The sequence below is a fragment of the Bombina bombina genome, chromosome 2 (assembly GCF_027579735.1).
Source record: "Bombina bombina isolate aBomBom1 chromosome 2, aBomBom1.pri, whole genome shotgun sequence".
NCBI lineage: Eukaryota > Metazoa > Chordata > Amphibia > Anura > Bombinatoridae > Bombina > Bombina bombina.
Window position 1 is genome coordinate 731,914,961 of NC_069500.1, and position 26,842 is coordinate 731,941,802.

A 26,842-nucleotide genomic window follows, 5' to 3' on the forward strand; every position below is an offset into this window, starting at 1 on the left:
ACCCTGTAGTGAAAACTGCTAGTCTAAAGAATGCACTTTTGGGTGAGGTGCACTGGGCATGAGTTAACGGGTAATGCTGAAACCACAGTTTTGAAACCACACAGGTGCCCATTCTCAATACTTCTATCATAACATCAGAGTTATTATGAGGGCAGCAAGAACCTGCCCCTAAGTAATGAAGACAGCAGAGATATCACAGATGATTTCAAAACATTTATTTTTTCTGTAATATTTTTAATTGTAAGATTCAAAAGCAAACGTTACAGATTAAGAAGACAATAGACAAATCCACATTACCCTCCCCCCTGACCCCCATCTCAGAAAATGTAGATTTCCACTTCCAACAGCCAGAGCAAACAACACCGCAATCCCATATTATCAAATCTATACCTTGCCATGTCCTCATAGACAACGGCAAACCCAAATCCCAAATCGAGATTATCCCTCATTTAGGCCCCACATATGAAAATTGGTTTCGCTACACCCAGATATCAGATTTTCTCATGAGAAACCCGCAAACAACCCAACTCACGCGCAACTTAACTAATTTTGAAAACATCTGCATCAGAGAAACCTTAAATAAGGGTCTCCTATCAACCTTATACCACCTCACTCCCTTCTTACGTAGATAAATGGGAAAAAGAGATAGGTGCACACCAAACTCTAAAAACGTGGCAGCATATCTTTTCCTCCATGACCAAATCCTCTTCTTCTATATTCACACTAGAGATGAATATTAAATTCTTATGCCGATGGTATTACACTCCTTCCCGTCTACATATAATTTTTCCTACAACCTCCCCAACCTGTTGGGAGAAGCTGCAACATAGAAGTTACCCCCACTCACATTTGGTGGACTTGCCCCATCTCTCAATCCTACTGGCTAGCAATCAAGGCTGAAATAGAAAAGGCACTCTCAATTAACCTAGACCTAAATATTTGTTTTTTCCTTTCCAATAAATTCACTAAAATAAAGTGTAAATTGAGACTCACATTGCTGACCCTTATGGTAAACTCGGCAAAAATTGGAAATCATCACACCTCCCATCAATTAACACTTGGAGAGAGATAACTTCCCACTCCCTACAGCTGGAAAAATACCACTACAGACACAGTAAACGTCTGAATGACTATCAATCCATTTGTTTCCTTTGGGAAGAATATCTAAATCAAGTATCACCAACAACATGACCACACCTCTCCTTCCTTAGAACCCTCTCTGCATTCCCAACCACTTTAGATCGAGTGAAACATTTCAACTCTTCTACAGATGGTATTTTTACGTCTTCCTGCAAAGATAGCATTGCATTCTGTTTAACTTATGTTGTTTCCCTTATTTTATGGTTATATATTGAATTTTCACAGACAAGTTTGTAATGGGACCCTCTTTTGGGTGGTCTCAATCACGCTGAACTTTTCATTTGTATGATCACAGTAACATGTTTATACTGTCTGCTATATCTTCAATAAAGCTTTTTCAAAATAAAAATAATAAAAAAAGAAGACAATAGACAAAAAGAGAAGCAATGTAAAATCTGTTAGGGTGAAAGGGACATCTATGATATTTAAGGGACAGTCTACTTGATTTTTTTATTGTTTAAAAATATACCCATTTCCCAGCTTTGCACAAACAGCATTGTTATATTAATATACTTTATAACATTTAAACCTCTAAATCTCTGCCTGTTTCTAAGAATCTGCAGGCCCCTTTAGCTTAGTGAATTTTCTCAGCATTTCACAGCCAGACAGTGCTAGTTTGTGTGTGTCATATAGATAACATTGTGCTCAATCCTGTGGAGTAATTTATGAAGCAGCACTAATTGACTACAATGCAAGTTTGTAAATAGCACTGAGATAAGGGTTTGTAGAATCTTAGATACAAGTTAATCACAGAGGCAAAATGTGTATTACTATAACAGTGTTTGGTATGCAAAACTAGAGAATGGGTAATAAAGGAATTATCTACCTATTTAAATAATACAAAGTTTTGGGTAGACTGCCCCTTTAATATGTTCCTGCAAACTACTTGTTCAAATATACCTGAGAAATGTTAGAAAATGTAAATAGATACACAATTCGGAAGAAAAAAAAAAAAAGGATTGAGAGTAAGGGACTTACTTTTGATAACAATGCAGTATGGATTTTCTTCAAGGCTATATCCATCTCAGAAAGTTTTGGACCCACCAAACCACTGTGTGGTCCTGTTAAATGCCCGATGTGGTCTAATCCAAGATAGTGAAGAATAAGCATGTCCCAATCATTCCTTTTTAAAACATTGTCTAAGTGCCTAGAAACATTGTAATCAACCTGAAAAACAAAAGGCAAAATACAGAATAGCAAAACAAAACCCATATTCCTAATTACACTTGCTGGAATGTGACAGTATCAGTATTATTTATTAACTAAAAACAAAGTTCTTTCTTGTGCTATTCAACAGTAAACAGACATATTTACCTTTGGCTTGATCATTTAAAAAAATATAAAAATACATTTTTACATAGAAGCAGGAGTCCTTAATTTAACAAATTCAAAATGGGAGGGTTAAATGGACACTGTATTCGGGAAACAAAGTTTTACAAAAAAATTTGTAATATATACAGTATGTAGTAAAAGTTGTTAAAATTGAGAGTGAACTTGCTTGTGCTGTCATTTCCTGTTATGAGCTGTATGATTCTACAGCATTGTTTCTTCTCCACACAGCTTACTATTTTCCTACACTCCCTAGCTAGCTGTCATCCACATTTAGAGCCACCTGCTCAGCTACCAGGAACCACTGGCTGTGGCAGTATATTGTGTACACTACAGAAGGCAGAAGTTTTCTGTCTAACTTTAGGAGAAACAAGGCAACTTGTCAGGGAAAGTTAGTTTAGGCAACTTGTCAAGGAGCAGTGTAAGTAGGTTTCAGCTGCCCTCACTTGCCAGGGTAGCGCAAGCTGTGCAAGAATTGTAATCAATTACAGAGAACATCAGGGCAGGGAGGCAGGTTGTGCTTCATTTATGTGTCCTTACACTTTATTCCTACTAATGTAAACAGAAAACGGTTTCCTTCTTTGAGGTGTGCGGTAAACTCTGCACAGCTAGTACTATTACAGCCAGTGGTAGGTCCCTTGGTATCATACAACTTATAACAGATTTGGGGGGGGGGGGGGTTCCTCCACTTTTTTGTGTCATACTAATACAAACAAAAGAAATAAACATGAGAATGCCTAAACATTTGTAATTGCAACAATTTTCTGGGCGAAGTGGCGCATTATCTGACAAAAATGCAGGGGTGCCAATATTTTTGGCCATGAATTTATATATTGCAAAACTGGTAATTAAGTTACTCTTTTTTTAAAATATAGTACTTTGTTTTTTGGAAATAAGAAATTGTCAGATTTTAAATAAGAAATTAATTATTGTGCATATCAAATTTTACAGTTATATCCCTTAAAGTTGTATAACAATGGCAGGAAGCAAAAAGTAGTTTCAGCAGAAAAAAAAGCAGTGGTATAAAGTCAACAAATAACTTAACTGAAAAAACTTGACTGAAATCAAAGCATATACAGTTGGACGAAAAGGTTTGTGAACCATTTAGAATTACTTAGATTTCTGTATTGATTGAAATGTGGTATGGGCTTCATCTAAGTCACAATTATAGACAAAGACAATCTGAATAAACTAACACATTAAGAGTTGTACTTTTCAATTCTTTAGTAAAGACATTGAGTAATTATTCATAGTGCAGGCTAAAAAAGGAAGTGAACCTCTATGTGTGACTTCTCCAAAAGCTATTTGTCAGGTGTTTTAATTAAGGAGATGACATTGGAAGTGAATCTTGCACAGGTGCCCTACCATTTAAATAAAGGCACTAAAAAACATAATTTATGCAAGAACTTATCTGATAAATTCATTTCTTTCATATTAGCAAGAGTCCATGAGCTAGTGACGTATGGGATATACATTCCTACCAGGAGGGGCAAAGTTTCCCAAACCTCAAAATGCCTATAAATACACCCCTCACCACACCCACAAATCAGTTTAACGAATAGCCAAGAAGTGGGGTGATAAGAAAAAAGTGCGAAAGCATAAAAAATAAGGAATTGGAATAATTGTGCTTTATACAAAAAAATCATAACCACCACAAAAAAGGGTGGGCCTCATGGACTCTTGCTAATATGAAAGAAATGAATTTATCAGGTAAGTTCTTACATAAATTATGTTTTCTTTCATGTAATTAGCAAGAGTCCATGAGCTAGTGACGTATGGGATAATGACTACCCAAGATGTGGATCTTCCACGCAAGAGTCACTAGAGAGGGAGGGATAAAATAAAGACAGCCAATTCCGCTGAAAAATAATCCACACCCAAAACAAAGTTTAAATCTTATAATGAAAAAAACTGAAAATATAAGCAGAAGAATCAAACTGAAACAGCTGCCTGAAGTACTTTTCTACCAAAAACTGCTTCAGAAGAAGAAAACACATCAAAATGGTAGAATTTAGTAAAAGTATGCAAAGAAGACCAAGTTGCTGCTTTGCAAATCTGATCAACCGAAGCTTCATTCTTAAATGCCCAGGAAGTAGAGACTGACCTAGTCGAATGAGCTGTAATCCTTTGAGGCGGAGTTCTACCCGACTCAACATAAGCATGATGAATCAAAGACTTTAACCAAGATGCCAAGGAAATGGCAGAAGCCTTCTGACCTTTCCTAGAACCAGAAAAGATAACAAATAGACTAGAAGTCTTTCGGAAATCTTTAGTAGCTTCAACATAATATTTCAAAGCTCTAACTACATCCAAAGAATGCAACGATATTTCCTTAGAATTCTTAGGATTAGGACACAATGAAGGAACCAAAATTTCTCTACTAATGTTGTTAAAATTCACAACCTTAGGAAAAAATTTAAATGAAGTTCGCAACACCGCCTTATCCTGATGAAAAATCAGAAAAGGAGACTCACAAGAAAGAGCAGATAATTCAGAAACTCTTCTAGCAGAAGAGATGGCCAAAAGAAACAAAACTTTCCAAGAAAGTAATTTAATATCCAGCGAATGCATAGGTTCAAACGGAGGAGCTTGAAGAGCCCCCAGAACCAAATTCAAACTCCAAGGAGGAGAAATTGACTTAATAACAGGTTTTATATGAACCAAAGCCTGTACAAAACAATGAATATCAGGAAGACTAGCAATCTTTCTGTGAAAAAGAACAGAAAGAGCAGAGATTTGTCCTTTCAAGGAACTTGCAGACAAACCTTTATCCAAACCATCCTGAAGAAACTGTAAAATTCTAGGAATTCTAAAAGAATGCCAAGAAAAATGATGAGAAGAACACCAAGAAATGTAAGTCTTCCAGACTTGATAATATATCTTCCTAGATACAGATTTACGAGCCTGTAACATAGTATTAATTACGGAGTCAGAGAAACCTCTATGACTGAGAATCAAGCTTTCAATCTCCATACCTTCAAATTTAAGAATTTGCGATCCTGATGGAAAAAAGGACCTTGCGATAGAAGATCTGGTCTTAACGGAAGAGTCCACGGTTGGCAAGTAGCCATCCGGACAAGATCCGCATACCAAAACCTGTGAGGCCATGCTGGAGCCACCAGCAGAACAAACGAACACTCCTTTAGAATCTTGGAAATCTCTCTTGGAAGAAGAACTAGAGGCGGAAAGATATAGGCAGGATGATACTTCCAAGGAAGTGACAATGCATCCACTGCTTCCGCCTGAGGATCCCTGGATCTGGACAGATACCTGGGAAGCTTCTTGTTTAGATGAGAAGCCATCAGATCTATTTCTGGAAGTCCCCACATTTGAACAAACTGAAGAAATACCTCTGGGTGAAGAGACCATTCGCCCGGATGTAACGTTTGGCGACTGAGATAATCCGCTTCCCAATTGTCTATACCTGGGATATGAACGCAGAAATTAGACAGGAGCTGGATTCCGCCCATACCAGTATTCGAGATACTTCTTTCATAGCCAGAGGACTGTGAGTCCCTCCTTGATGATTGACATATGCCACGGTTGTGACATTGTCCGTCTGAAAACAAATGAACGACTCTCTCTGAGTCTCTGAAAATTGCACGGAGTTCCAAAATGTTGATTGGTAATCTCGCCTCCTGAGATTCCCAAACCCCTTGTGCTGTCAGAGACCCCCAAACAGCTCCCCAACCTGTCAGACTTACATCTGTTGAGATCACAGTCCAGGTGGGAAGAACAAAAGAAGCCCCCTGAACTAAACAATGGTGGTCTGTCCACCACGTCAGAGAGTGTCGTACAATTGGTTTTAAAGATATTAATTGAGATATCTTTGTATAATCCCTGCACCACTGGTTCAGCATACAGAGCTGAAGAGGTCGCATGTGAAAACGAGCAAAGGGGATCGCGTCCGATGCAGCAGTCATAAGACTTAGAATTTCCATGCATAAGGCTACCGAAGGGAATGATTGAGACTGAAGGTTTCGACAAGCTGAAACCAATTTCAGACGTCTCTTGTCCGTCAAAGACAGAGTCATGGACACTGAATCTATCTGGAAACCTAAAAAGGTTACCCTTGTCTGAGGAATCAACGAACTCTTTGGTAAATTGATCCTCCAACCATGTTCTCGAAGAAACGATACAAGTCGATTCGTATGAGATTCTGCTAAATGTGAAGACTGAGCAAGTACCAAGATATCGTCCAAATAAGGAAACACCACAATACCCTGTTCTCTGATTACAGATAGAAGGGCACTGAGAACCTTTGTAAAAATCCTTGGAGCTGTTGCTAGGCCAAACGGCAGAGCCACAAACTGGTAATGCTTGTCTAGGAAAGAGAATCTCAGAAACTGATAGTGATCTGGATGAATCGGAATATGCAGATATGCATCTTGTAAATCTATTGTGGACATATAATGCCCTTGCTGAACAAAAGGCAGAATAGTCCTTATAGTTACCATTTTGAATGTTGGTATCCCTACATAACGATTCAATATTTTTAAATCCAGAACTGGCCTGAAGGAATTCTCCTTCTTTGGTACAATGAAGAGATTTGAGTAAAACCCTAGCCCCTGTTCCAGGACTGGAACTGGCATAATTACTCTAGCCAACTCTAGATCTGAAACACATTTCAGAAATGCTTGACCCTTCACTGGATTTATTGGGACACGGGAAAGAAAAAATCTTCTTGCAGGAGGCCTTATCTTGAAGCCTATTCTGTACCCTTGTGAAACAATGTTCTGGATCCAAAGATTGTGAATCGAATTGATCCAAATTTCTTTGAAAAATCGTAATCTGCCCCCTACCAGCTGGGCTGGAATGAGGGCCGCACCTTCATGTGGACTTGGAAGCTGGCTTTGGCTTTCTAAAAGGCTTGGATTTATTCCAGACTGGAGATGGTTTCCAAACTGATACCGCTCCTGTAGGGGGAAGGATCAGGCTTTTGTTCCTTATTGTGACGAAAGGAACGAAAACGATTAGCAGACCTAAATTTACCTTTAGATTTTTTATCCTGTGGTAAAAAAGTTCCTTTCCCCCCAGTAGCAGTTGAAATAATAGAATCCAACTGTGAACCAAACAATTTATTACCCTGGAAAGAAAGGGAAAGCAAAGTTGACATATCAGCATTCCAAGTTTTAAGCCATAAAGCTCTTCTAGCTAAAATAGCTAAAGACATATACCTGACATCAACCCTAATGATATCAAAGATGGCATCACAAATAAAATTATTAGCATGTTGAAGAAGATTAACAATGCTATGGGAATTATGATCTGTTACTTGTTGCGCTAAAGCTTCCAACCAGAAAGTTGAAGCTGCAGCAACATCCGCTAAAGATATAGCAGGTCTAAGAAGATTACCTGAACATAAGTAAGCTTTTCTTAGAAAGGATTCAATTTTCCTATCTAAAGGATCCTTAAAGGAAGTACTATCTGCCGTAGGAATAGTAGTACGTTTAGCAAGAGTAGAGATAGCCCCATCAACCTTAGGGATTTTGTCCCAAAACTCTAATCTGTCAGGTGGCACAGGATATAATTGCTTAAACCGTTTAGAAGGAGTAAATGAATTACCCAAATTATTCCATTCCCTGGAAATTACTTCAGAAATAGCATCAGGGACGGGAAAAACCTCCGGAATACAGGAGGTTTAAAAACCGTATTCAAACGTTTAGATTTAGTATCAAGAGGACCAGATTCCTCTATTTCTAATGCAATTAAGACTTCTTTAAGCAAAGAACGAATAAATTCCATTTTAAATAAATATGAAGATTTATCAGTATCAGCCTCTGAAACAGAATCCTCTGAACCAGAGGAATCATTATCAGAATCAGAATAATGATGTTCATTTAAAAATTCATCTGAAAAATGAGAAGTTTTAAAAGACTTTTTACGTTTACTAGAAGGAGGAATAACAGACATAGCCTTCTTAATAGATTTAGAAACAAAATCTCTTATGTTAACAGGAACACTTTGAATATTAGATGTTGATGGAACAGCAACAGGTAATGGAACATTACTAAAGGAAATATTATCTGCATTAACAAGTTTGTCATGACATTCATTACAAACAACAGCCGGAGGAACAGATACCACAAGTTTACAACAAATACACTTAACTTTGGTAGATCCAGCATCAGGCAGCAATTTTCCAGAAGTATCTTCTGATTCAGGGTCAATCTGAGACATCTTGCAATATGTAATAGAAAAAACAACATATAAAGCAAAATTGATCAAATTCCTTAAAAGACAGTTTCAGGAATGGGAAAAAAATGCCAATGAACAAGCTTCTAGCAACCAGAAGCAAATAAACAATGAGACTAAAATAATGTGGAGACAATAATGACACCCATATTTTTTAGCGCCAAAAAAAGACGCCCACATTATTTGGCGCCTAAATGCTTTAAGCGCCAAAAATGACGCCACATCCGGCAACGCCGACATTTTTGGCGCAAAAACGTCAAAAAAATGACGCAACTTCCGGCGACAAGTATGACGCCGGAAATGACAAAGAACATTTTTGCACCAAAAAAGTCAGCGCCAAGAATGACGCAATAAAATGAAGCATTTTCAGCCCCCGCGAGCCTAACAGCCCACAGGAGAAAAAGTCAAATTTTGAGGTAAGAAAAAATTGATTATTCAAATGCATTATCCCAAATAATGAAACTGACTGTCTGAAATAAGGAATGTTGAACATCCTGAATCAAGGCAAATAAATGTTTAAACACATATATTTAGAACTTTATATAAAAAGTGCCCAACCATAGCTTAGAGTGTCACAAAAATAAGACTTACTTACCCCAGGACACTCATCTACATGTAGTAGAAAGCCAAACCAGTACTGAAACGAGAATCAGTAGAGGTAATGGTATATATAAGAGTATATCGTCGATCTGAAAAGGGAGGTAAGAGATGAATCTCTACGACCGATAACAGAGAACGTATGAAATAGACCCCGTAGAAGGAGATCATTGAATTCAAATAGGCAATACTCTCTTCACATCCCTCTGACATTCACTGCACACTGAGAGGAAAACCGGGCTCCAGCCTGCTGCGAAGCGCATATCAACGAAGAATCTAGCACAAACTTACTTCACCACCTCCATGGGAGGCAAAGTTTGTAAAACTGATTTGTGGGTGTGGTGAGGGGTGTATTTATAGGCATTTTGAGGTTTGGGAAACTTTGCCCCTCCTGGTAGGAATGTATATCCCATACGTCACTAGCTCACGGACTCTTGCTAATTACATGAAAGAAAAGAAGATAACACATGGGTAATAGAGGTGCCTGAGGACTATACAAAAAACTGCCGTTAAAGGGATAGTAAACTCCAAAATGTTATTTTATGGTTCAGATAGAGCATACAATTTTAAGCAACTTTCCAATTTAATTCTATTATCAAATTTTCTTAATTCTCTTGCTATCCATTGCTGAAGGGACAACATTGCACTACTGAGCCAATCACAAGAGACAAATGTGTGCAGGCACCAATTAGCAGCAGCTCCCACTTTGAGGTTTGGGAAACTTTGCCCCTCCTGGTAGGAATGTATATCCCATACGTCACTAGCTCATGGACTCTTGCTAATTACATGAAAGAAAGCCTGGTTTCTGACAAATCTGTTCTTCTAAAGAAAGATTGGTTACTGTAAACAATGCCTCAATCCCAACAACTTTCAGATGACTTTAGAAGACGCATTCTAGAGATGCAAAAAGCTGGAAAAGGTTACAAAAGCATTGCTAAAGACCTACAGTAGGTGTTCATCAATCAAGTAAGACAAATTGCCTACGAAGGGAGAAAATTATGTTGCTACTCTCCCTAGGAGTGGGCATTCTGCAAAGATCACAACATGCAAACCTGAAACTTGAAAAAGAATCCAAGAGTAAGATCAAAAGACCTACAGAAAAATCAACAAATGGTGAAAGTCTTTGTTTATTTGTCCACTATCATGGAAGGACACCATGAAGGAAACCACTGCTGACTAAAAAAAACATTGCCTCAATTCTCAAGTTTGCCCAAGACCACTTGGATGTTCCACAACACTGGACAGATAAGAAAACTTTTTGTCAAAAAATGCAGAACGCTATTAGTGCAGGGAAAAAGGCACTACACACCAACACCAAAATCTCATCCCATCTTAACTGTGAAACATGGTGGAGGGAACATCATGGTTTGGAGCTGCATTGCTGCCTCAGGGCCTGATCACCTTGCAATCATTGAGGGAACAATGAATTCAAAAGTGTATCAAGACATTTTACTGGAGTATGTCAGGGCAGCAGTCTATGAACTCAAACTTAAGAGAGGTGATGCAACAAGACAATGACACAAAACACACAAGTAAAAGAAAAATATTCATGTTTTGGAATGGACAAATAAGAGCCTTGACTTTAACTCAATAGAGATGCTGTGGTTTGATCTGAAGAAGGCTGTGCAATCAAGAAAAAACATAAAATATTGATGAACTTAAACAGCTTTGTAGGTGTCAGGGTGCCAGGAATCAGACAGACGAGAAGTGCAAAAATAATCACACCTTTATCAATAGCAAAAAATAATAAAAAGTCCACAAGTCTCATAACAAGCCAGGAGTCAAAACCAGAGCTGGTAGTCAGACGAGCCGAGTCAGGAGCCAAAGTGAATAGTCAGACGAGCCGGAATCAGGAACAAGGAAAACAGCAGAGTCAGGAACAAGCCAGGGATCAGGAACCAGGAAGGACGTCAGACAGCCAGGTAATACACAGGAACTCTCACAAACAGGTCTGAGACAACGCAAAGGCAAAGCATACTGAACAGAGGCCCTTTAAATAATAAGTGATGATCACAATTCTGAGACTGCATCCTGTCTCACACGGATGATGCACACCAGTCTGGCCATAAAAGGAAGTGCAGGAAATGAGCAGCATCCCCCACAATGCACCATAGTCAGCAAGAGAGGCGAGTAAAATGGATGCCAGCAGCACATGGCAAACAAAACAGGGAAAAAACCCTGACAATAGGGAGAATTGGTCCACAATTCATCCTCAACGTTGTGCACATTTTATAAGAAGCTACAGGAAATGTTTGGTGGAGATTGTTGCTGCTACAGAAGGATCAACAAGTTACTAAATTCAAGGGTTCACTTACTATTTATGTCTTCAATAAAAATTTAAAAAAGGTAAAACTGTTTGCATATTACTTGTTTAGTCAGATTGTGAAATAGATGAAGATCATACCACATTTTATATGTAATCAATGCAGAAATTCAGGTAATTCCAAAGGGCTCAAAAATGTTTTCTTGCAACTGTAGAGGCTAAAAGCATAACCTTGTATTTCTATTTCTATTTTATTTCCTGTTAAAAACAGAATTTGCTCTTCAGAGTGCTTAAATATCATAGGCTTAAGGTCTTGACCCAATGACATATTTGTCTAAAAAGACAATTCACAAATATTATATTTGGAGTCAGTATCTGCTAAATATTATTTACCCAAAGTGCTCTTCAGAAAACATTAGATGCCACCCTTCCTTTAGCAGTAAATGCATAAATGCACAAGAAAGAAAAAGCTTTAAAGGTGCTAATAATTGGTGATTATTTGCTCTTTGAAATAAAAAAAAAGTTCTTTAACTTTGTCTTTATTTTCCTATCCATAGGGTCTCCATACCAACCAGAATTGCCAAATCACAATATATTTGTATTGCTAGGCTAGAAAACGCTGTATACATTTTTAAATGCCGAGTTATATATAAAGAAATAAATAAAAGGGATACAATTTTACTTTGCCAGTTTATCACTAAAAGTGCTTTTAACCTTTTTTATATTTTTTAATTTAACCAAAAATATTTAAAAGGAACGAGAAACTGGAAATTCAAGCCTCTGTTCACATTATAGTAAATCAATCAGCTTTGGCTATGGTGTGTATAAGGCGAAACTAAACTTATCTTTGGGTTAAATAAAATAGTAAAAATAAACCAACCTTTTAAAAAAAAAAAAAAAAAAAGATCACGTGTGTAGGGGATAGAAGCCATATAAATGATAAATCAGCAAACAGGAGTAAAATGCAACATACCTCGGTAAAATCAGAAACAAAGAAGGATGTTGTTCCATCATATTCAACAAAATGTTTTGGGAATAGCTTGATCCATGTGTCATCCCCATAAAATATTATCCGCTTTTGTGCCTGTTTAGCTTGCCATAATAGATTGTCTTCCAATAACTCTGGTGAGTTAAGATTCAAAACAACATCAATGAAACCAGGTATGCTGCCAGTCATTAACGCCTACAAACAAACAAAAGGGTTGTTATAATGGAGCAGGATATATTAGACTATTAATGTATGAACGCATGCAAACATTTTATTGTATTATAGCTAAAATGTATTTTTAGGCTGTGTGTTCTCTATCTAAAACATTGAATCAAAACAGATCACTAAGGAGCAATGTGAATACTTTATGTGCATCATAAATGTTTTTGTGTAGAATAATTAAAAAAAGATAGAAGCTAGAACCAGATATTTTAGCAGCCATGGTTCCCTATTTACTGGAATTTGCCAAGGATTGGCATGAATTAAATAAATAGGGCCTGATAATTAAAACATAGTGCCTGATAAATAAAACTTGCCGGCATGTAGAAAAATATTGCAAAATATTTGGGGGCTTTTTTGAGCATTATATTTCAATGTATGTGTCTCTCTTTCACACCCAGAACCTACATAGTAAGATAAACAACTCTCAAGGTGAATATTGTTTCTCAAATTCTTTGAGGGACCTCACAATAATGACAGAGACTCCTTAGATCATCTCACCAGAGTGGAGAGCATTAGGTCATCAGGACCCAAATGTTCTAATATCTTCCCTAAAGTGTTCTCAACTTTTGTTTATGACACACTAAAGGCTCCTTCACATTTAAGATATGTTATTATTTTTTTTAAATACTAATAGTTTATACAAATAACTGGAAAATTTTGTGGAAGTTCTATCTAGTACACAGATATGTTTGGTAAAACAGAAGCATATTCTACTGCAATGGACACCTTTGAGGTGGCAAAGAGATATCACCCCAAACTCCCTTGCTCAGGGTAATTGACAGGTCCTTCTCTGGCGCGTGAGATTGGGGGCGGCATTACATGCTCACTTGAGTGTGTAATGATACTTAAATGCAGCGAACGAACAGGATCTGCTGCCTGTATGCAACAAAGGCGTGCAGACAACTTCACGAGTTGAGAAGCTTGTTCGAAAACCATTTAGTACATGGTGGCTTAAATCTCCTTTCCTCTAGCCTTAAAGGGACAGTATACACTCATTTTCATATAACTGCATGTAATAGACACTACTATAAAGAATAAGATGCACAAATACTGATATAAAAATCCAGTATAAAACTGTTTAAAAACGTACTTAGAAGCTTTCAGTTTAGCTCTGTTGAAAAGGTAGTTGGAAAGCCCACTGCAAGTGGGAAATAAGACACTCCCCCTTCTTTTGCATATGAAAAGACCCTTTACACAAACAGGAGCAAGCTGGAGAAGGTAGCTGACGGTATTCACATAAAACTTTGGGGCTTGGTTAGGAGTCTGAAAATCAGAGCAATGATATTTAAAAATAAGCAAAATGATAAATTTAAAAAAAAAAAAAAAACTTTATGGGCTTTATAAATAGATCATCTACAAAACATTTATGCAAAGAAAAAATGAGTGTATAATGTCCCTTTAAATTGTGACCTCTTATCACAAACATCTGTATTGGAATAAACAGTGTTTTTGACAACTCTGTATAAAAGCCTTAAATATATTTATATGAAGTAATCATATTACTTCTCAAACACCTTTTTTCTAGAGTAAATAGACCCAATTTGGCAAACCTTTCTTCATAGTTTAAAGTCCTCAATCCCACTAAATAGCTTTTAGGCCCTTTTTCGAATTCTGCAATGTCCCTTTTTAAAATTGATCCCCAGAACTGCACTCCATACTCAAGGTGAGGTCTTACCAGGGATTTACCAGAGGCAGAATAATGCTTTTTTCCCTTTCATCTAGTGCGTCAAAAATATCAAAAATATTGTGTAGGAATTGTTTGAGCTACCAAAAGCAATATGACACAAAAGGGTTGCAACAATTTGAAACTAGCTTTGGAATGCTCTTCTCTTTTGCTTGAGGAGGTGCTATGTTTAGTTGAATCTAAATGACAACGCATTATCTAGAAATATTTCACTTTCATAGGAAGGGGAAGAGAGGTATGTTGTTTGACATGCATCTTTTACATTAGACGTCTATTATATTTGGAATACTGAACTGTATTTATATCAGAAGTTAGTGACTCACTGTAAACACAAAGCCCTGGCTTCAATGCTATTGAACAACTTTGGGAAAAACTAGAAAGCTAGTTGCAAGCCAGACTTTCTTCTCCAACATCAGTGTCCGACCTCAGAAATGCTCTGTGTATATGTGTTTGTACAATAGATAGATAGATAGATAGATAGATAGATAGATAGATAGATAGATAGATAGATAGATCTGATAATTACACTCAGTACTTTTAGAATTTAGCAACATATAGTCAAACATTACCTACCCCAGTTCTTCAGAAAAAAAAAAAAAATTTTTTGCTGATTGCAAAGAGTGTGAGGGCTAATCATTTGACAAACACACACACACATATCTCTCTCTCCTGAGAGAGATGAAAAAATTATTTATATTAAAATTACCTTTATCCGAGGCATAGTTACAGTTGGAGCTAAAGCTTTGGCTATAAAACTGTGTGTCTCTCCTTTTAAAAGTTGGGTTAGATAAGGCATATACTCTTTTCCTTTAGGTCCAAATACAAAGTCTTGTCTCAAAGCATCTATCAAGACAATGACCACTCGATTGAAAATTGGTGAATGCAGCTTTGTCCAGTTAGAAGAAGTTCCTAAAATGATGAAAAATAGTTAACAGGGGAGGATTTCCCGATAATCGTTTTAAAAAGGTATTCATAAATAAATTTGGTTACAGTTACATTATGCTAATTACTAGATATGTGTAATCATGATTCGTTCTTATGAACAAAATTCGAATATGGCTGCCAGTCATTTGAAAGTGCAACACACAAAGATTTGTTCAAATCCAGATATTTGTGTGTTGCACTTTCAAATTAATAAATGCATCTCCAAAAATAGCGGGATGCCATTACCTGCAGCCATATTTGTCTTTCGTTCATAGGAACGGATCATGAATGCACATACAACAACAAACATTTAGTGTCAAGTGAGAAATAAATAACATAACAACCAAATCCTCAAAATGTGAGCACAAGTAACTATTTATTTTACATACAGTATATTGATACTGAAATTAGTGAATGAAAGTTCCACTCAACAAAGCATAGTGGCCAAACCAAAAAAGATCATTTCCAAAACAAAAACGTGCATTCATGTCATTCGGCAGCAAACAAATGGCGAAGATGGCAGCCACCAGGGTCACATGGCACTTTTTGGAGCCGGATTTCTTCTTGTGAAAGTGCAACACACAAAGATCTGTATTTGCACAGATCTTAGTTTGTTGCACTTTCACAATAAGAAATCTGGCTCCAAAAAGAACTGAATGCTGCTGTTGACTGCCATTTTCGCCATTTGTTGACCGGAATGCACATGCCTAGTTATGAGCCAGTGGTCAAATTCTTGGAAACCAGTGGCTCCCTGGCTTCTGAGTTTGTTAAGTCCTGCTTTAAAGGACCAGTAAATACAGTAGATTTGCATAATCCACAAATGAATGATAAAAAGACAATGCAATAGCACTTAGGGGTCGATTTATCAAAGGCTTTGCAAGCCTTTCGACCCCATACGACTGCAGGTTCTCACAAGAGAGCCTTCTTGCCGTATTTAAAGGGACATTATACACTCATTTTTTTCTTTGCATAAATGTTTTGTAGATGACTTATTTATATAGCCCATAAAGTTGTTTTTTTAAATGTATAGTTTTGCTTATTTTTAAATAATATTGCTCTGATTTTCAGACTCCTAACCAAGCCCCAAAGTTTTATGTGAATACCGTCAGATACCTACTCCAGCTTGCCCCTGTTTGTGTAAAGGTTCTTTTCATATGCAAAAGAAGGGGGGGGGAGTGTCTTATTTGCCACTTGCAGTGGGCTTTCCAACTACCTTTTCAACAGAGCTAAACTGAGATCTTCTAAGTAAGTTTTTAAACAGTTTTATACTGGATTTTTATATCAGTATCTGTGCATCTTATTCTTTATAGTAGTGTCAATTACATGCAGTTATATGAAAATGAGTGTATACTGTCCCTTTAACAAGCAGCAGTCGCTACCTTTTCACTACCTCTAAAGAGGCGAATTTCAATCTCCCCCGTATATTCCGACCGGGGAGACTGACAGCTCCTGTCCACGTGTGATTGGAAGCTATGGGGCAGGGGGCGGGATGCACGCGAGTGCAAAATAGCGATTATGTGCAATGCTGAATTCCGCTAGGGGAATTCAGCCCGCCAGAGGCGAGCTGCGGCAGACAGGGGCACATATGTACACCCCTGTCCGCCTCAGCTTGATAAATTGCCCCCTTAGTCTGAATTTTAAGTTATGCCTATTTCCATTCCTTCAGAAATGCATACACTCCTATATTCAGTGAATTCTTGCACATGTTCAGTAGGACCTAGTAACTCAAAAAGTGTAAATATAAAGACTGTGCACAATTTGTTAATGGAAGTAAATTGGAAAATTGCATGTTCTATCTGAATCAAGAAAGTTTAATTATGACTTGAGTGTCCCTTTATAACTTGGCCCATGGTATTGATGCAATGCAGTCCTAATCTTCCCAGAACAGTGTAAAAATATAGAATATCTAATATCAACAGTAATAGTATAACTAGCATATCAAAAACAGAACACATTTTTTCAGCTGTTAAATAGATAGAAAGGTCAACATTGAAAAGTGCATAGGGACATTTAAAGGGCCATTAAAGTTGAAAATTTTAACCCAGCAAAGGGGTTGAAAAAACACAGTATAAGTTGCACTCTGGACCTGCAGAATCCTCCGCTGATCTAACCAGCAGCGCTTGTCGCACGACTAAGATGTACAAATAGCGCTGCTGGTTGGATCAGCAGTGTGTTCTGCACAAGACATGCAGTCCCAAGCACAACTTCTACTGTGTGTTTAACCCCTTTGCAGGGTTTAAACACACAGAGCAGGGTCGATAATCTGAAAATAAATAACAAGAGCATGTAATTTGTTTACTATAATGGCCATTTAATTTTTTAATAGAAGCATTTTTGCATTACACTTCCATTAGCAAAATACTTCTAGTAAAAGTTATTATTGCTTTTTGTGGCATATCTACATATGCATCAAAACACCACACCTTCTCAGAGAGTGAACAGAGGCTTTTATGACCCAAATTAAAGGGACATTAAACACTTTGAGATGGTAATATAAAATGATAAATCGTATAAATAAATAAAAGAATCTACACTATACTTTCATTATTTATTTTGTCCCCTTTTCCTGTAATTGCATTCTGAAATTGTGAGCTTTTCAGTTCCTGTTAGAAATGGAAGCGCAGAACACTCTTAAATTCCACACAACTATTGGCTGCACACTCTAGTGACCTATTTATAACTGTCCCTAATTGTCCACAGCAGAGAAGGTAACCGAAGTTACAACATGGCATCTCCCATTGTTTTATAGACACTAAAATTTTACACTTATTTTGTAAATATTTAAACAGCTAATGAAACAAAAAAATACACTGTATACATGTTATTCTCTTTTAATGCATCATTCTATCTTAATCACTGATGCAATACAAGCTACCACCAGCTCGTTAATGCTTAAACCCTGATGATCTAATAACAGATAGCAGCATATGTGCGTATGCTTCTAAAACAGTAACAACTTTTATTAGAAACAATTTTGATAATAAAAGTATATTGTAAAAATGATTCTATTTAAAATAGACACTTTGTGGAATACTACATAAAAGTTAATTTCTTTGGGCCAATAAGCTATTGTTACTTGTCTACAAACAGATAGATAGATAGATAGATAGATAGATAGATAGATAGATAGATAGATAGATAGATAGATAGATAGATAGATAGATAGATGATAGATCTCCAGCACCTGCTGATGGCTCGGGTGGGTATTCTGAGACGCTGTTTTTTCTGGTCTGTGATTTGACAGGGAGAGGGAAGAAGCCTCTTAGGAAGAGAAGCAGTCCGAGAACCTGTATCAGGAGAAAACAAGCGGCCAGTACCGAGGAGCCCACCTTCATCTTTACGGTTTGTGAATGTCTTTCTGCCTGACAATAAGCAGATAACAGCTGCTGGTAAGCGGCCTCAGTAACACTTCCTTGTTACAGGTCTTGAGTACGGATCTCACCAGTGGACAATTCTCTTAAGCAATGCTGTAACAAAGTGACAGCAGGTCTTAGAATGCAAGACTCCCATTAACCCGTCGTCTGCCAAAGAGGACAGCAACAAAAATATATGACACGATTAGCCTCTCTATTTGACAGACAAAATACATTACTATATAATAATTTGCGTTAGGGAAGCAATAAGCTGCAAAAATGTTTTTTTGAACGCCAACACTAATTTTTAAATGTATTAATTTCCAGAACTGCCCCGACTTGGCATTTATATACACACAGTAATTGGCGATGCCTTCTCTACAGGGATGCAAAAACCTTATATTTCCAAATTTCAGAAGAACCTGTTCATTGAATATGTAAAGAGATGTTTTTGTTGTCACCTAAAAACGTTTGTGTAATAGAACAATATAGGGGTCCCTCGTGACTTTTTATGTGTGGCATCTATAGCAAACGAAGTAATGAACTACCATATCGTTGTAAACTTTAACATGCATATTGAAAATCAGGGACATATAAGTACTTTTAAAGATATATATATATATATATATATATATATATATATATATATATATATATATATATATATATATATATATATATATATATATATATATATATATATATATGAGGGTCACTCTTCTATTATGGCCATGATTGAGTCGACCACTGTTATGTTATATGAGGTAGACAGCAACACAACATGTGAGCGACTTACAAACAAAGCCCGCCCAACATAGTTCAGGAAGTGAGCGTCTGTGTTTTTGAGGCTTCACTGAATCCCGTGTGTTTATGTGTGTTCAGCGTGTACTCCGTGCAGTGATCACTCCCATACACATCGTATTGTGTCAAGCCTGGACAGTGACAATACCGCCTGTATAGGAGCCACTAAGCTACGGTATGTATTGGGCGGGAACTGAACAATGCTTTGTACATTCATAATATACTTTAATGCAACTAGTCATAGCAAAGCAAATACACATGGGTTGCAGAGTTTTCGTAGTGCTGAACAACTCGGGTTGGTGGTCAAATGGGCAGCCAAACTTTAAAGTTTATCGTACCTGGTGCGTTCACGATAAAATGGAAATTGAGACTGACAAATTATTTTTTGGTAGAGTTCCACTTATTTATTAAAAGGGAAATGTGTAATTTATAACGATTTAATTAATCAGCGATGCGCATGCTGCATACATAGATAAAATATATGTACATAGATAAAATATATATAGCTGAGATCATGAGGAAACCCGTACTATGCCTGTCAGGTCAAATTTATATACCTACATTTATAATATGGGGTAGCTTGAACATTCCATATGTGACACCCTTGACATATCTAATTTTTAAAATGATCTAAAAGCATAGAGCGTTTAACAAGATAATATTCAAAGTTGTGGCCGGACTGTTAGCCGACGGACATTTGTCCGACAGATATTTGGCAGATGGACATTTGGCCGACGGATAATAGTCCGACACACATGTGGCTGTCAGATAACAGTCCGGCCACAAGATCGGTAGATTTGATAGATTAGATAGATAAATAGATGTGATAGATAAATTCAATAGATAGATCATTTCACAGACAGCGAATTACAAGACGTGCGGGCTGGGACCCATGGTTAGGTTCCCAGAAGCGGTTGCGGCGCCCGAGGCTCTGATTAGAACAGAGCACTCCGGAGCGTATTTGCCCTCGGCCGAACTCGGAACATGCTTCGGCATTCTGTCCGTTGGACAGAATACTGTCTGCCAAATGTCAGTTGGCATTTTGTCAGAGCACAATTCAAAGTATGCAAGTTGCTACTGTATTCACTGTACAATTTTTCATATTTTAAGCTTTTGGTGTAGCACATTACAATGTGTGTGTGTGTATGTATGTATGTATGTGTATATATATATATATATATATATATATATATATAAAAATAAGCAAGACAAGACTTTTTTGGGTCAGAATTTTTTGTAATGTACTTTCATTTAGTCAATTACATTGTATATTCCACATTCTTTATACATAGGTACACAGGTAAGCCTATGTCCACACTTTTGTCTTTTTGTATCTTTTGTATTCCCCCTGTATATACAATTTCACATCTTTATAGATATTGATTCAATGTTGATATATAACTTTATATCAGTATATGCTCTATGTATAGCTATATATTTCCCGACTGTTCTCCTACACTGGACACTGTCTGCCTGTTACCTAAGCCCCCCTCATTATTTTTACGACACCTCCTCCTCTCCCTGCACTTTCTATCTTCTTAGCTATTCTGTGTTTTAAGATATAATCTAAATTCCATTGAATTGGTCAGTATAGGAACTCTTCCGAAAGCTTGTCAACTTATAAATGTATAGTTAGTCCAATAAAAAAAGTATCATTGTTCAATGCAATACTCTTGTTATTTTGATATCTAAATCTCTGGACTAACACGGCTACTCCAATCAACGTGTGTGTATATATATGTGTGTGTGTGTATATATATATATATATATATATATATATATATATTTTAACATGGTAAAACCATAGAAATATTTAGTATGCAGTACAAGCTCCTTAAAATGGTTTCAGAAAATTACTGATTTAGTTATATACCAGTAGAAATACATAGATATTTATGAAATTATTGGCAGGTGAACTATCTCCACTTTAATAGGTTAATCATTCGTATTTGATCACATTTTCAGCAGAACTTTATTGGAAGAAAAAAAATAATCAACACCTTATTAATAACAATTTAAATAGTTTTATTTAACTAATGAAATAATTATTACCTTAATGATATCAATGAAACTGTTTATTTAAATTTAAACAATACCATTATAGGTTTCCCTTTCATTTTTACTGTTTGCCCCCTCCCTCCTCACACTCAGGCCCTTGTGCAGATCTTTTCCACTCCAAACAATATTCTATTCATTGAGCTTCTTGAAACTTAGTAAAGGGGTGACTTAGAGTACATATAATTGCATGTGAACAATGGGATTAAAGGCACAGTAAAATCAATATTCAACTTTGACATTGTGAATGGATTTATCAAATTAATTTACCAAAAAAATAACATTACAGCCATAATTATACAGCCTTATGCTACATAATTAAAACCTTAACTTATCCTTATTTCATGATGAATAACCTTTTGAATTATGTTTCTTAACCCTTAAGGACCGGGCATTTCAAACAAAAACTTACCCAAAAGAACAGAGCATTTTTAGCATTTTTGCCATCACTACATTTAAACGAAACTAGAGCCTTTTTTATATGTACCTATCAAAGATATAGATATATTTATTATTATTATTATTATTATTTTTAGTAGACAACCCAAAGTATTGATCTAGACCCATTTTGGTATATTTCATGCCACCATTTCACCGCCAAATGCGATCAAATAAAAAAAAAAATCGTTAACTTTTTCACAATTTTAGGTTTCTCACTGAAATTATTTACAAACAGCTTGCGCAATCATGGCACAAAAGGTTGTAAATTCTTCTCTGGGATCCCCTTTGTTCAGAAATAGCAGACATATATGGCTTTGGCATTGCTTTTTTGGTAATTAGAAGGCCGCTAAATGCCGTGGCACACCACACTTGTATTATGCCCAGCAATGAAGGGTTTAATTAGGTAACTTGTAGGGTTAATTTTAGCTTCGGTGGTGTAGAGATCAGCCTCCCGTCTGATTCTCCCATCCCTCTCAAATAGCTATCTTCCCTCCCCCACCCCACAATGGTCTCCCCCATCTTAAGTACTGGCAGAAAGTCTGCCAGTACTAAAATAAAAGGCTGCTTTTTTATTTTATATATATATATATATATATATATATATATATATATATAATATAAAATTAAAATATTTTCTGCCGTGTAGGATCCCCTTTTATCCCCCAACCTCCCTGACACCCCCCCCCCCCCAAACAGCTCTCTAACCCTCCCCTACCTATTTGCCGCCATCTTAGGTACTGGCAGCTGTTTGAAAGTACCCAGTTTGCATCAATTTATACGTATGATTAACCATTTTTTCTGTAGTGTAGCTGGCCCCCCTCATTACCCTACCCCCCCTCCCAGATCCCTTTCCCTCAATGGATTCACCTCATTGCCCTTCCTCCCTCCTTCCCGACTCTTTTTTTTTTTTTTTTTTTTTTTTTTCTTCTGTGTAGTGTGGCGTAGCCGTCCTGCCCTCCTGCCCTCCTCGGGCCGCCCTCCCGCCTCCCTCCTTACACTCCCACCCACTAACAATCGGCATCAACGCTGTCCAATGCAGAGAGGACCAGATAGTGGCCCTCTCTGCATTGGTAACTCTGCAAATCTATTTCTGCAGTACCCCACTCGTGGGGCATGCAGAAATAGCGCAGTCTTGCTATTTTGAGAGAGATCGCGGCAGAGAGAAGCCCAGGACTGAAGTGACGTATAGGGTATGTCGCTGGTCCTTAAGGGCATGACGACCATCGTCGTACAGGGTACGGCACTTGTCGTTAAGAGGTTAAAGGGATAATCTAGTCAAAATTAAAGTTTAATTATTTAGATAGAGCATGCAATTTCAAGCAACTCATTTACTCATATTATCAATTTTTCTTCGTTCTTTTGGTATCTTTATTTGAAAAAGCAAGAACGTAAGCTTAGGAGCCGGCCCATTTTTGGTTCTGCACCTGGGAACCACTTGCTGATTGGTGTCTAAATGTAGACACCAATCGGCAAGCGTTACCCAGGTGCTGAACCAAAAATGGTCCGGCTTCTAAGCTTACAATCTTGCTTTTTCAAATAAAGATACCAAGAGAACGAAGAAAAATTGATAATAGTAAATTAGAAAGTTGCTTAAAATTGCGTGCTCTATCTGAATCATGAAGTTTAATTTTGACAAGATTATCCCTTTTAAATAGAAAGCTATCTTTAGTTAGATTTTTCCTCAAAAAAGCATTTTATTTAAGTAAAAAAAAAATCGTAATTTAAATAAAAAAAAATCGGTTTTACCTACTGGGGTGTATTAAATTGTTTACAAATTAAAACATGTAAACAAGAAGAGATAAAATAATGCTCCAAGTTGGTGTCTGTGACAGAGAGGTACTAAATTGTTAATTTGCCTGTGAGTGAACAGTAAGCAAGAAGCCAAGGAGGACTTGTATAAATAGATAGAGAAGATAATAAGGTCTGCTTTCCCTGCTAGCTCGACCCATTTCATTGAGTTGTGGTTTTAATTAGCAGTAACAGTTGTTTCATATACACTGTCCCTTTTACTAAACCTTTTTTTTTTTTTTTTCTCGAATTTGTAATTAGCCACCACATTTGAGGGAGCAAAAATACTAGACATATTTGAAAGGACACTTGCAACTCAGAGCAGCGTTAAGCCCCTACCCCCCCCCCCCCCCCTTTGTTAATGAATATTCCTTGGTGAGCTCAGGAGCTTGCACATGTCCTTGGTTATCTGGCAGCAGTGTTTGCAACAATGTTTATAGTAAATTTACTTATAGTTGCAAACTCTGCTGCCATGCCGTATGCAAACGGCATATGACAAGCATTTATCTTACCATAGAAATATTCTAAGTATACCAGCCACTAATCTATATTCACTGTACAATTTGTATACATCCATTTGGTGTAGAACATTTAAATGTAAGAGGTATTTGTAGATCTATAAAGAAGATATTGAGCTGCATTGCTAGTTATTGGCAATGTTGCCTAAGCAAGTCTTCCTCATTGTGTTATAATTGCATAATGAGAATGTCGCAACCCTGATAGTGGCGTTAATTACTACTGTGGCTTTTTTTGTTTTTGTAATGTCCCTGTAGTGTGGTGAAATGTGGGATATTTACTTTAAAGCTAACCAGAAAAACATTATTTAGTTGGTTGGGAAAGCACAGAATGTTAGTTAGTGATCTGAACTGGGCTTTTTCATAAGGAATTCTACAGTTCAATAGGCTAAATCAGGCAACCTGTATTTGTTTTTGTTTAATGTTTTACTTTTCTCTATGTGACAATGTAGTACTTGGCAATTTTTATTGACCACTAGGTTAAAAAGTGCCTCAGTAAAATTGTAAAATCCATAGTGTCTGAGAATATAGGTTTATATTTGTGTTGTTTATTATAGAGGAAAGGTAATGAACCTTAGCTAGGTTGTGTAACTGCTGCTTATTGGCCATGTCCACTTGGGACCATTTATTTTTTTTCCAGCTCCAGAAGGGTACTTTAACTATGTGTTTAAACAGTAGCTGGATCTTGAATTAAAGGGACAGTCTACACCAGCATTTTTATTGATTGAAAGATAGATAATCCCTTTATTGCCCATTCCCCTGTTTTGCATAACCATCACTGTTATATTAATATACTTTTCACCTGTGATTATTTTGTATCTAAACCTCTGCAGTCTGCCCCGTCATTTCAGTTCTTTTGACAGATTTGCTTTTAAGCCAATCAGTGCTGACTCCTAGCTAACTCCACACATTTATGGCACACATTAAAGGGCCACTGTAAGTAAATATTTTCTATGCCTGTTACTAACTAACTACCCCAAATACGCTTTTTATCAATAGCATTTCATTAACATATCTCTACCGTATATCAGAAATCTTGTCTGCAAATTTAATTGTTTTCCAAACCCACTCCGTGGGTATCCTTTGCTCTGTACCAATCCGTTTACAATACCTAGGTTTCAAAATGGCGCTTTAAACACAAAGTTATTGGTTTAAGTATTTTGAACATGCAGTGCTGAAAATAGTGGGCAGGATAACGTGACATCATCGGCGAATAATAGATATAACTTTTAGAACGTTATGAAACTTCGTTTTAGAGAAAATATAGGTCAGTAGGTTTTAATTAATGTTTATTAACTTTAATATGTTAGTTGTTTAGCTTAAAAATTATAACAGAAAGTAATCCTTTAACTAATGCCCTCTAGTTTTGAAAAAAATGTCAAAATGCATTCAGATAAGAGGCGTCCTTCAAGATATTAGCATATAAGCCTACCTTGGTTTAGCTTTCAACTAAGAATGCCAAGAGAACAAAGCAAAATTGATGATAAAAGTAAATTGGAAAGTTATTTAAAATTACATGCCCTATCTGAATCATTAAAGTTTATTTTTGACAAATAAATGAGAGCATGCCATTTTTGCACTATTTATTTATTTTATATATATTTTTATTGCAATGATGATTTATTGTCCTTACTTAAACATTTTACACATTAATTAAAAATATATTTTGCTTGCGAGGACTTACCCATATGATAAAATATTGTAAACCAAATTTTATTTCTTATATCAAATTTGCTTTGTTGTCTTGTCATCTTTTGCTGAAAAGAATATTTACAGTAGATAGGCTCCGGAGCAGTAATGCACTACTGGGAGCTACACCCATATGCCTATTTGTTTTTGGCTCAACCAGTGTGTTCAACTAGGTCCCAGTAGTGCATAGCTGCTATGGCACTGACTTTTTAACTGTGTTTAACCCATTTGCAAGCATTATACTATCTCATTATTATGTGGTATAGGTTGTCAGGTTTAGTGTTTTCAGAAAATAAAAATAATAATAAAAAAATGATCTATGGAGATGCACCAATTTACATATTATTCACCTGTGACCACATCCTATTGATATTTTTACTTTTATGGAGCTACTTTTAATATATATATTCCATACATACAGACAATAAAATATAAATCATTTTTCAGGTTTTTTGTTTTAGTTATGGAATGTGAAAATTCGTACAGTTTGCTAAATTGTACCCAGTCCGATTGGAATAACGACCAGCATTCTACCTTCATTGCACATAAAAGGAAACGGTTTGAAAATAGTGTATGTGAAACCAATGGAACTATGAATGGAATAAATGGAAAACCATACAGTAAACTAAGAGGTATGGATTTTTGTTTTCTCACAGTTCATGTATGTTTAAACTTAACATCCTTGGGAATTAGGTTCTCTATACAAGAAAAATCTAAACCATTTGTGCTATGGGCCTACTGTGATGTTTTTCATAAACTTTGTCAATTAAATGGTTTTGTAACATTTGATTAAAAGAACATTTAAATACAGTAGAATTGCATAATCAAAAAGTGCATAATATATTAGTACTTTGAATA

At 36.5% G+C, this 26,842-nt stretch overlaps 1 protein-coding gene across 1 annotated transcript in view; it reads right to left on the reverse strand.

The window, feature by feature from the left end:
* Positions 1-18,771, reverse strand: part of PIGG (phosphatidylinositol glycan anchor biosynthesis class G) — a 413,115-nt gene extending 394,344 nt beyond the window's left edge. Inside the window, exons 1-4 of the mRNA XM_053702752.1 lie at positions 18,527-18,771; positions 15,125-15,327; positions 12,498-12,707; positions 2,119-2,307 (exon numbers count right to left, since the gene is read on the reverse strand). Of these exons, the coding sequence (XP_053558727.1) occupies positions 2,119-2,307; positions 12,498-12,707; positions 15,125-15,327; positions 18,527-18,677 (753 nt within the window). The 5' untranslated portion in view covers positions 18,678-18,771. The remainder of the gene's footprint in view (positions 1-2,118; positions 2,308-12,497; positions 12,708-15,124; positions 15,328-18,526) is intronic.
* Between the last annotated feature and the right edge of the window lie 8,071 nt (positions 18,772-26,842).